Source organism: Scardinius erythrophthalmus (assembly GCF_964197995.2).
Source record: "Scardinius erythrophthalmus genome assembly, chromosome: 2".
NCBI classification, from domain to species: Eukaryota; Metazoa; Chordata; class Actinopteri; order Cypriniformes; family Leuciscidae; genus Scardinius; species Scardinius erythrophthalmus.
Genome location: NC_138222.1, coordinates 3,672,253 through 3,684,682, shown reverse-complemented (window position 1 = coordinate 3,684,682; position 12,430 = coordinate 3,672,253). Strand labels below are relative to the sequence as shown.

At 42.4% G+C, this 12,430-nt stretch overlaps 1 protein-coding gene across 2 annotated transcripts in view; it reads right to left on the bottom strand.

The window, feature by feature from the left end:
- Positions 1–1,569: 1,569 nt before the first annotated feature.
- The window catches only part of slc22a31 (solute carrier family 22 member 31), a 31,395-nt gene continuing 20,534 nt past the window's right edge, over positions 1,570–12,430 (bottom strand). Inside the window, exons 7-10 of one of the 2 annotated variants that reach the window (XM_081359453.1) lie at positions 8,729–8,943; positions 5,451–5,562; positions 3,340–3,733; positions 1,570–2,842 (exon numbers count right to left, since the gene is read on the bottom strand). In XM_081359453.1, coding sequence (XP_081215579.1) covers positions 2,699–2,842; positions 3,340–3,733; positions 5,451–5,562; positions 8,729–8,943 — 865 coding nt within the window. In that variant the 3' untranslated portion in view covers positions 1,570–2,698. Of the gene's footprint in view, positions 3,734–5,450; positions 5,563–8,728; positions 8,944–12,430 lie in introns of both variants that reach the window. The other variant, XM_081359454.1, reaches the window with a different exon arrangement.

Here is a 12,430-nt window from a genome sequence, read left to right as displayed (position 1 = left end):
CTATTTTTCATGCTGACACAACTATACACAAATGTAACAAAGAAAAAAAAAATAACAGAATTTTTTTATTATTATAAAAAATGTGAAGAACATGAATTCTAACACAATTTCTTAAAGTAACTGAAAGTGGATAGAGATTTATTCTAAAATTATAATTTTAGCGGTATATATTTTAGCTTTTTCATCTCCATCCATCCATTCTCCGAACCGCTTATCCTATATAGGGGATGTTAGGCTGCACAAACAATTGAAATAAAACTGAAATAGCAATACAAATTATTAAATTAAGATCATCAAATCAAAGGCTGTGATTGAATTAAAGAAGTTTACAGCATTTTACCAATATTCCACAAAAATAAAAGCGAGAGTTTGAATGTTTCAAATGAATAATTGACAACATATTTGTATTGTAGCTTGGTTCTTGTCAAGAGTGAACAAGTGTAAACACCATTAAAAGGACTATTTATTTATATTAGCAATAAAGCAATATAATAATCACAAAAAGCGGAACTATACGGTTATCCGGACCACACCTATTTGGGTAGGGTTAGGGTTAGGGTTAGGGTTAGGTTAACCGTATAGTACGTTTACGTGTGGTCACGTGTGTGTGGTCCGGATAACCGTATAGTACCCAAAAAGCATCACAAAAAATATCACAAAAGCAATATATGACAAAAATACCACATTTAAAAAATAAATAAAACACTGACTAAGAAATATTGTATCTGTTTACTTGCGTGTCATGTGACCATTAACTGACGTTAGAGAACCATGAAAGTGCGAAAGCATCATTAAATTAACTTATAATATCTATATAACTTATAAAGTCTAAGGGAATCGGCTGACCAAAAAGTTAGGGCATACTTCACACAATCCAACGCTGTACACCCGATATACAAGTTATATGGTAACGCGTTATTGCGATAAATGAATTCGCGAATTTCGGGGGAAAAGGAGAAATTTGGCGGGAAACGCTTGCAGCTGAGAACTGCACGTGACGTGACACAAAGCAATCACACCCACTGTATATCAGCCTTATTATTTCATTATTATTAAACCGCAAACACAAACGGGGCAATTTTTTTCCAAATTCGCTCACTCGTTTTCATTCACTCCTTCATGTGGACTATATTAGAGTCATGAGTGGATTAGACGCGATTTGGGACGCGAGTGAATCGATTCCTTCGAACGGCTTCAATGAATAAACATAAAAATAATACAAGTTTAGGTGTTCTCATAGAAATATTAGCAAAATGCTATTTGGAATGTATTTATTTTCTATTATGTTACATTATTTTTACTCCGTGCTGTATTTTTTAAAAATTAATTTAATAAATTTGTTAAATACATTTTGTGTTGTATTTTATTCAGTTTGATGGATTTTTTTTCTATTTAAATTTACTTATGTTTTATTATTGACTTATTTTTACGGCTTTTCCTTAGACTGTCCTACTTTTTAGGCTACAAAAATGATTAATCATCAATTAGACATCACTGGCTGTCCACAACATTTTTGGCCAATGGCTCTGAGCGACAATTTACGACAAAGTACAAGAAGTGCGATTTCAGATTGGTACAATAAACTGTTTATTTCCATATCAAACAAGTAACAGACATAATAATAAGAAAAAAAAGTGACAAAACAGTTCCCTTGCTTTGCCAGGCTTGGTTCTGAGAAACAACAACAACAACAACAACAACATAATATTCAGAAAGACAGGAACTACAAAACGAACAAATGAGATGAGCAACTGTTCCACAAAATGACATCATCAAACACTTTCACACACCGACATCCTAAATGTTCCTAGTGATTCTGACATCATTGAGAGCTAATATTCAGCACTCCTCAGTGAACCACAGCAGTGTGTGTGTCAGCCCTGACAGTCAGTGTGTGTGTCACAGGACTGCACTAATGAGAGGCTCGAGACGCTCCTGTAAGTGGACAGGCGACGGCTCTCTATAAGTGACTATTAGTGGGAACGTTCCTAAAGCTTAAACTTCATTGAAGCGAGGAGGAAGACATGATGTTTGAGCGTATAAACTATGACCAGAGTCTCCCAGCAACATCTGAGCATAGACGTATAAAATACATGAACAACAAATGAACACTTCAACGTTCAAATACTTGGATTCTCAACAGTTTAAGCACCAAGACGACGTCTTCCCTGGGAAAAGACACGATGAACACACTGTCCATGCTATGAGATGAGGACCTGTATGTGTGTGTGTTTGTTTGTTTGTGTGTGTTTCAGTGTAATGCTAGGACTCATAGGCGTTCGGTGCAGTGCCATTATTGTCCAGTAGAGGAGCTTGTGTGTGTGTGTGTGTGTGTATATATGTGTGTATTTGTATATGTGTGTGTTTCAGTATAATGTTAGGACTCGTCCTCATGGGTGTCTGGTGCAGTGTCGTTATTGGCCAGTAGAGGAGCTTGTGTGTGTGTGTGTGTATGTGTATGTGTGTGTTTGTGGGTGTGTATATATGTGTGGGTTTGTGTATATGTGTGAGTGTGTGATTTTCAGTGTAATGCTAGGACTCGTCCTCATGGGTGTCGGGTGCCGTGCCGTTACAGGCCAGTAGAGGAGCTTGAGCTTGTGTGTGTGTGTGTGTGTGTGTGTGTGTGTGTGTGAGAGAGTGTGTGTGTGTGTGTGTGTGATGCTAGGACTCATCCTCATGGGTGTCGGGTGCAGTGTCGTTACAGGCCAGTAGAGGAGCTTGAGCTTGTGTGTGTGTGTGTGTGTGTGTGTGAGAGAGAGTGTGTGTGTGTGTGTGTGATGCTAGGACTCGTCCTCATGGGTGTCGGGTGCAGTGCCGTTACAGGCCAGTAGAGGAGCTTGAGCTTGTGTGTGTGTGTGTGTGTGTGTGTGTGTGTGTGTGAGAGAGTGTGTGTGTGTGTGTGTGTGATGCTAGGACTCATCCTCATGGGTGTCGGGTGCAGTGTCGTTACAGGCCAGTAGAGGAGCTTGAGCTTGTGTGTGTGTGTGTGTGTGTGTGTGAGAGAGAGTGTGTGTGTGTGTGTGTGATGCTAGGACTCGTCCTCATGGGTGTCGGGTGCAGTGCCGTTACAGGCCAGTAGAGGAGCTTGAGCTTGTGTGTGTGTGTGTGTGTGTGTGTGTGTGTGTGTGAGAGAGTGTGTGTGTGTGTGTGTGTGATGCTAGGACTCATCCTCATGGGTGTCGGGTGCAGTGTCGTTACAGGCCAGTAGAGGAGCTTGAGCTTGTGTGTGTGTGTGTGTGTGTGTGTGAGAGAGAGTGTGTGTGTGTGTGTGTGATGCTAGGACTCATCCTCATGGGTGTCGGGTGCAGTGCCGTTACAGGCCAGTAGAGGAGCTTGAGCTTGTGAGAGTGTGTGTGTGTGTGTGGAGCTGGAGATCTTGAGAGGCATGGCGTCTTTAGCGAGGATCTTCCTGGTTGCGCTGACGAGACGAGAGTAGCTTTCGCGGTTGAAGTCGGCGCTGAGCGTCTGCGTGCGCAGTAGCGGCGGGTTGTCCCGGCTCACGCGCGACAGGAAGAGAGGAGGACGCCGCTGACGCTCTCCGTCCTTCAGCGAGTCCGGCAGGGGCTTGTGTTTGCTCTCGGGCAGGAGCATTATACACAGCACCGACAGCACAGCGAAGGAGGAGAACACCACGTGATGAAGGAAATACCCTCCGTTATTCTGCAGCTCCATCAGAGACGACGCAGCCATTCCTACACACCCCGCAGACATGATCAGACCCAACGTGCCGCCGCTGAGGACACACACACACACACACACTCTCTCAGTTTACAACACTCAAACAACTGATGTACACTAGGCTTATCAACATCCATTTTAAAGGGGTCATTGGATACATTGTCCACTATATCGGTATCGGCCGATATATGTTCATTTCTAATGTTATAATTATCGGCCCAATAAGAAGATTTGACTGATATATTAAAGCTGATAAATAATGTTTTATTTCCTTCAGCTGAGACACTTCACTGTTCAACATGATGGTTCTGAATTGCTTGAAATATGATTGGAATCACTTCAAAAAAGGAAAATACAGTAAAGTCCGTCATATCGGCTACATAAAGTTATCATCAGAACATTATAATTGTGTGTTTGGGACGTGTATTTTAATGGTGAGACTTTTGTTTTTGTAATCAGGCTCTCAAAAATTACATAAAAATTTGGATTTAGATTTATCCGCCAATATATCGGTTATCGGCTTTCAGATATAAAGAAATATCGGTTACTGGTATCGGCCAAAATGTTCACATCGGTGCATCCCTAGGGGTCATGGGTAAATCAAATTTGCCTTGATCTTTTGACATATCAACCATACTGAAATGAAAGCATGCGGAAGACTGGTGTGCAAACGGAAGCTCACGAGGAGAAGCGTTAGGATAATACAACATCAGCAATCGCAGACATTCACGTTCAGAAGTAATGGCGTCAAACCAAGTCGGTACTGAAATTTAAAAAATGTGACGATACCAGCATTTTGAATGGATTCTGAAACACCTCTGATTGGCCACTGCGTTCATGCGCTCAACATATAGTGTGTTTGTGATTGGCTACAATGATCAACGCTTCAACACGTCTTTGATGCTCTTCATCGAGCGCTTGCACAGACACACACGGGAGCGTTTGAAAGAGGCGTCTATCAGCGGATCCGTCAATCAGCGAATATATTAGGGATCCGCTGACAGACGCCACTTTCAAACGCTCCCGTGTGTGTCTGTGCAAGCGCTCGGTGACTCAAAGGCCAATAAGAGACATATATGTTGAGTATCAGAGGTGTTTCAGAATCCGTTCAACAGCGCTTTTTCTAAATTTCAGTACCGACTTGGTACTTTTGACAACACTATTCGGAAGGGATTCGGACAATTAGGTAATTATAGGTAATTTGCCCTAGAATTTTTACTAAGGTTGTGTGAAAAACAAACAAACAAACAAAAAAAAACACACAGATGGGATTAAAATCACAAAGTATGCATTCGAAACATGAATTTCTTTATTTCTTTATCTGCTTTATTTACTTGCATTTGACTTCTGAAATGTTAGTCTTTCGGAACTGACCACAGAAATCATATGGAATTACTTTTGTGCCAATAATAATGAACGTAATTTTTCAAGAAACTAATAAAAATATATATTGAAAATGAATAAAATATCTTTGAAACTGAAAAAGAATAAATCACAGGCAAATGTTTTGACTTCGTTTTTAATACACTGCATGTTTTGCTAACTATTTCTCATATTTCTTTCGCTGATCTGAACTTACTAATGCGCTTCCAGAGTTTTCGTTTACGCTTCACCAGATAGAAATATGAGAAATTTATTCTTTTTCAGTTTCAAAGATATTTTATTCAGTTTCAATTTATATTTTCATTAGTTTCTTGGAAAGTTACGTTCATTATTATTGGCACAAAAGTAATTCCATAAAATCACAGTTGTGAATGAAAGCTGGAGATTACCGCACAACGGTGGGCATGACTTCACTGCCGAAGAACACGCTGAGCATGGCTAAAGCCTGAGACGAGAGAAGACCCACGACTGACAGGACCAGAACCAGCCCTCCCTGCAGATCTGAGAGAGATGTCACACAACACAGCTTTACAACACCACAGTGACTGAAGCTTCATGAGGTCATTCATTGCTTTGTAATAATTCAAATCTATTAAGGCCTCGTTTACACTGTCAGTGAAATGTGACCCAATTCAGATTTTTCGCTCATATGTGACACAGATCCGATGTGTTCTATGACAGTGTGAACAGGAAAAAAACGCGTGCATTCGGATATTTCGAGATCGGTTTCAGGCCTCGTTCATATGTGGAAATAAATCAGATATGTGCCAATGCGACTCATGTAAACAGGCAGTTTCTGAGGCATTAGGCAATGTCTCCGCGGTTTAATGACGAGAGAAACACCGACGCGCTTCTGCAAAGGGACGGATGACCCGACGAAACGTTGTGTCGTCGTAGGAGAGGAATGTGGACAAACGTTGACACAACATATCAAATCTCGGCTTGCTCATCATAAAGTTTCGGACCCACTGCTCCTCGTTAAAGCCAATATTTAAATACAATAAGCTCCCGCCAGTCCTGAGATCTCTCTCACACACAATAACTGAAGCATATGTGCGATGATGGCACTTTTCGTCCTCCTTCGCCTCAAAATCATGGTGATGTTTGGCAAACTTCGCATATATCGCAGAGCTAGCATCAAGCATATTTCACGTCCATTCATCTGTGCAAGAGAGTTTAACCCTTTAAGCGTGCACGATGTTTCAGATAGTATGGCAAGTGTAAACACATGAACCGGATATGGGTCACAGTGGAAAGAACGTGTAAACGGACGGTCAAAAGAAATCAGATAAAGGCAACAAATCAGAATTGGGCATCAAGACCTGCAGTGTAAACGAGGCCTAAGATTCTAGATTTCACAGATTACCAGATACTGCTTCTAGATTATTACATGCTCCTTCATCAACTTTCTGCTTTCTTGTAATGTAAATTGCCATTTTTGCATGACGTAAACGCAAAAACGCTAATGAAAACATTTAAAAATGTTGTTTAAAACAATAAAATGAGAGAGAGAGACAAAGAGAGACACACACACACACACACACACACACACACACACACACACACACACACACACACAGAGAGAGTCAGCTCCAGAAAATCTTTCAGCAGAGGAAAAAAAAAAAAATAATGAAAAAAAAAAAAAAATCTCCAGAAAAGATTGAAATGCAACTCTACATTAGACCCATAAATTCCAAATTCCCACTGAGCTTGTTGCAAAGCATTCTGGGATTGCTTTTTCATAATGAGATTCAATTAATGATTCGATTCTGCATTTATTTAAGTGTGACGGGCAGGTTTAGTGTGTGATGGGCAGGTTTAGGGGGCGGGTTAGTGTGTGTGTGTGATGGGTAAGTTTAGTGGTCGGTTTAGTGTGTGTGTGATGGGCAGGTTTAGGGGTCGGGTTAGTGTGTGTATGTGTGTGATGGGTAAGTTTAGTGGTCGGTTTAGTGTGTGTGTGATGGGCAGGTTTAGGGGGCGGGTTAGTGTGTGTGAGTGTGTGTGTATGTGTGTGTGATGGGTAGGTTTAGGGGTCGGGTTAGTGTGTGTGTGACGGGCAGGTTTAGTGTGTGATGGGCAGGTTTAGGGGTCGGGTTAGTGTGTGTGTGTGACGGGCAGGTTTACTGTGTGATGGGCAGGTTTAGGGGTCAGGTTAGTGTGTGTGTGTGTGTGTGTGTGTGTGTGACGGGCAGGTTTAGTGTGTGATGGGCAGGTTTAGGGGTCGGGTTAGTGTGTGTGTGTGTGACGGGCAGGTTTACTGTGTGATGGGCAGGTTTAGGGGTCAGGTTAGTGTGTGTGTGTGTGTGTGTGTGTGTGTGTGATGGGTAGGTTTACGGGTCGGGTTAGTGTGTGTGTGTGTGTGTGTGTTGAGGGGAAGTTTCAGGGGTCGGGTTAGTGTGTGTGTGTGTGTGTGTGTGTGTGTGTGTGTGATGGGCAGGTTTAGGGGTCAGGTTAGTGTGTGTGTGTGTGTGTGTCTTACACTGTGTGAGAGCGAGCAGCAGCAGTGAGGACAGGCCCGTGATGATGGGTAGGTTTACGGGTCGGGTTAGTGTGTGTGTGTGTGTGTGTGTGTGTGTGTGTGATGGGCAGGTTTAGGGGTCAGGTTAGTGTGTGTGTGTGTGTGTGTGTGTCTTACACTGTGTGTGTGATGGGTAGGTTTAGTGTGTGATGGGCAGGTTTAGGAGGCGGGTTAGTGTGTGTGTGTGTGTGTGTGATGGGTAAGTTTAGTGGTCGGTTTAGTGTGTGTGTGATGGGCAGGTTTAGGGGTCGGGTTAGTGTGTGTGTGTGTGTGTGTGTGTGTGTGTGTGATGGGTAAGTTTAGTGGTTGGTTTAGTGTGTGATGGGCAGGTTTAGGGGTCGGGTTAGTGTGTGTGTGTGTGATGGGTAAGTTTAGTGGTCGGTTTAGTGTGTGTGTGATGGGCAGGTTTAGGGGCGGGTTAGTGTGTGTGTGTGTGTGTGTGTATGTGTGTGTGATGAGTAGGTTTAGGGGTCGGGTTAGTGTGTGTGTGTGTGTGTGTGTGTGTGACGGGCAGGTTTAGTGTGTGATGGGCAGGTTTAGGGGTCGGGTTAGTGTGTGTGTGTGTGTGTGTGTGACGGGCAGGTTTACTGTGTGATGGGCAGGTTTAGGGGTCAGGTTAGTGTGTGTGTGTGTGTGTGTGTGTGATGGGTAGGTATACGGGTCGGGTTAGTGTGTGTGTGTGTGTGTGTGTGTTGAGGGGAAGTTTCAGGGGTCGGGTTAGTGTGTGTGTGTGTGTGTGATGGGTAGGTTTAGTGTGTGATGGGCAGGTTTAGGGGTCAGGTTAGTGTGTGTGTGTGTGTGTGTGTGTGTCTTACACTGTGTGAGAGCGAGCAGCAGCAGTGAGGACAGGCCCGTGATGATGGGTAGGTTTAGTGTGTGATGGGCAGGTTTACGGGTCGGGTTAGTGTGTGTGTGTGTGTGTGTGTGTGTTGAGGGGAAGTTTCAAGGGTCGGGTTAGTGTGTGTGTGTGTGTGTGATGGGCAGGTTTAGGGGTTAGGTTAGTGTGTGTGTGTGTGTGTGTGTGTGTGTGTGTGTGTGTGAGAGTGTGTGTGTGTGTGTGTGTCTTACACTGTGTGAGAGCGAGCAGCAGCAGTGAGGACAGGCCCGTGACGATGTGTGTGTGTGTGTGTGTGTGTGTGTGTGTCTTACACTGTGTGAGAGCGAGCAGCAGCAGTGAGGACAGGCCCGTGACGATGGCTGACAGCAGTAAGATGCCCCTGCGGCCGAAGCGGTCCACACACACACACAGGAACACACAGGCCAGCGCGCCGGTCAGCACACGCAGGGAGTAACTGAAGTAGAAGTGTGTGGAGTAGACGTGCAGGTTACGAGTGAAGCAGTACTGGATCCCAGTGCCGATGAAGCTGACGGGACAGGGAACGGGAACACTTTAAAACCAGAGTTAAAGGAATCATCGGATGCAAAACACTTTTATACAGTGTTTGCAGTGTGTGGACACAACACCATACAATATAAAACATCCATTCACTCCTTTTTTTATCCTCAAAAAGCCTAAACACACTCAATAATCAAGCCGTTTGGATTTTCTGAGCATTATGATGTCATATTGCTCATGCTCCGCCCACGAACACTGACGGACTGCCCCGTATTAGCATATTTCCCATTTTAGCATATTTACGCCCTCAGCCATTTGTATACTGTCCGCTAAGGCAGCACTTTATGTGTAAAGTAAAGTAAATGTGTGTCAACTCAATTTTAACCAAAGTATGTTACAAACTTTACATGAAGACCCTGAAGAATCACACCAGCCTGTGGAAAATGGGCATCCCATGAGCCCTTTAATGCTGGTTAATGCAATAACTATTAATGAGCAATACATTTGTTACAGTATTGATTCATCTTAGTTCACTTCAGAGTTAAAACTTCCTGATAATTTACTCTCCCACACGTCATCCAAGATGTTCATGTCTTTCTTTCTTCAGTGGAAAAGAAATGAAGGATTTTGAGGAAAACACTCCAGGATGTTTCTCCATATAGTGTCTTCAATGGGGTCCAACGGGTCGAAGGTCCAGATGTGAGTTTCAGTGCAGCTTCAAAGTCTCGACACGATCCAGCCGAGGAATAAGAGTCTCATCTAGACAAACCAGCGGACATTTTATAACAGAAATAAACATTTATATACTTTTAAACCACTAATGCTCGTCTTGCACTCGCTGTGATGCGACACACATTACGTAATCAGGTTGAAAGGTCAAGCGTGACGTAGGCGTAAGAACAGACCTAGTGTTTATAAGCGAACGTGCAAAGACTAAGTCAAACGGCATTTACAATCGAATAATAATAAATAAAAGGTAAAACAACGATGTCAGCCGATTTTGAAGTTGAGATTGAGTTTTTCGCCCTACTCTACATTTCTGAACCAGAACACGCTTGACCTTTCAACCTGATTACGTAATGTGTGTCGCATCACAGCGAGTGCAAGACGAGCATTAGTGGAAAAAAGTATATGAATGTTTATTTTGTTCTAAAATGTCCGCTGGTTTGTCTAGATGAGACTCTTATTCCTCGGCTGGATCGTGTCGAGACTTTGAACCCGATGGACCCCATTGAAGACACTATATGGAGAAAAACCCTGGAATGTTTTCCTCAAAAACCTTCATTTCTTTTCGACTGAAGAAAGAAAGACATGAACATCTCGGATGTTATCAGGAGATTTTAACATCAATTGTTGTTAGTGCAGGACTATACAATCAAATTCTCTTGATTTAAACTAATATAGTTACTGGTCTAGAGAACACTGATCCAGATCCAGATACTGAAACAGAAGTATAGAGAGAGAAGACGAGGCTTCAGTGAGCGCTGTGTGTTTGAAAGCAAAACCTCTTTGTTTGGCCTTAGGAATCAGTGATCAAGAATGATTTACCCAACACAACACAACACAACACAACACAACACAACACAACACAACACAACACAACACAACACAACACAACACAACACAACACAACACAACACAACACAACACAACACAACACAACACAACAGTTCACTTGTGCACAGAACATTCCTGAACCTGGGAGAGTAAAGGTCGTCTCATCACAAGTCGAGCTTGTAAAGTTGGTTCTGATCGATCCGCTTGAATCTTCACTATGTGTCTCTGGCTCGAACTGATGCGGTAAAACCGACGACATTATTAACTGTGTGTTTTCAGTTGGTTTAAAGGGTTAGTTCACCCGAAAATGAAACTTCTGTCAGTAATTACTCTCCTCATGTTGCTCCAACCCCGTAAGACTTTCGTTCATCTTCTGAACACAAATTAAGATATTTGTGATTAAATCTGAGAGCTGTCTCACTCCTCCATAGGCTTCTCTGTTACTGAAACTTGCCGGCTCAGAAAGTTAGTAAAAACAATGTTTAAAATAGTCCAAGTGACTACAGTGGCTCAACCTTAAGTTTATTAAGCGACGAGAATACTTTTTGTGCGCAAAAATGACTTTATTCAACTCTTCATGTTCTTCTGCGTTCCTCTGAGTGAGCACTTCTGGGTTGTACGTCAGAACGTAGGCTCACTATTGGCCGACGCTGGTCATGTGTGTGATAAGTGTGATGCTGGTTGTTAACACGCTGCGCTGTTACACTACGTGATCTCACTCAGAGAAACACAGAAGAAAATTAATGGTTGAACAAAGTCGTTATTTTTGTTTGTTTTTTTGCACACAAAAAGTATTCTTGTCGCTTGATAAACTTAAGGTTGAGCCACTGTAGTCACTTGGACTATTTTAAACATTGTCTTTACTAACTTTCTGAGCCGGCAGATATCGATTACCTAGAAGCCTATGGAGGAGTGAGACAGCTCTCAGATTTAATCACAAATATCTTAATTTGTGTTGAAGATGAACGAAAGTCTTACGGGGTTGAACAACATGAGGGAGAGTGATTACTGACAGAACTTTCATTTTTTAGTGAACTATCCCTTTAAGAAGCGTTGGAAGCTGAAGTCAAGTCATCTTCATTTATATAGCGCTTTTCTAACAATGTAGATTGTCCCAAAGCGGCTTTACAAAGGTACAAGGATAGTTTAAAGTAACAGAGATTGTTTTGGCTTTATAGCAGTTCTTGAATAAAGTTATTTTCCAGCTAAAGTTAATTTGATTGATTCATTTCTGTCGCAACGATTATTAGTTATTAACTTAGGGCCGCTAACACGACACCGTTTTAACAGGAAACTCTACACAGACTTTAAACGCGACACCTGTGAGAACGCTGATGGCGTGCACATGCGTATTACGAGTTCAGTCTTTAGGTATGTGCGTTTGAATATATGTGCGCAGGCGTGTAGTCCTTCCCTACAAACTAACCCTCAACAAACTACTTGTCTGGCCTTAACATTTTTGATACAGAATTTTATCACTTCGGGGTAGATACGCGAACCGAATTTCCCTGACAACGCTTGATCTGAAGAGTGGTAAAGGGATCCTCCATAAGGAGAAACTAGTTGGCACTTTAGCATCCCGCTACGACATCGGGTCCAGGTGCAGGCGCCTGAAGCTTTTAGGGGCGGCGCTTTATAAAAAACAGAACTCATTCAGAGTGTCTCAGACGGACTGGGAATAGAGGTATCGAATAGAGAACCACAAGGTCTGCCTTAAGAGGGGACTGTGCAGGGACTGTGCCTTTGGCCAATTATGCTTTTCTGTGAGAGCCTCTAAACTATGGAACCAATTGCCAGTGGACATTAGAAATTGCACTCTCCTTAAATAAATAAATGAAATGAAATGAAAGGTGCTGTAATAATGCACAGTATGTGAAAAATAATGTGTTTTTTGAACATTGCATGTTAATGTATTCTATCACACACAATAAACAAAATAATTAACTTCTAAAATAGCA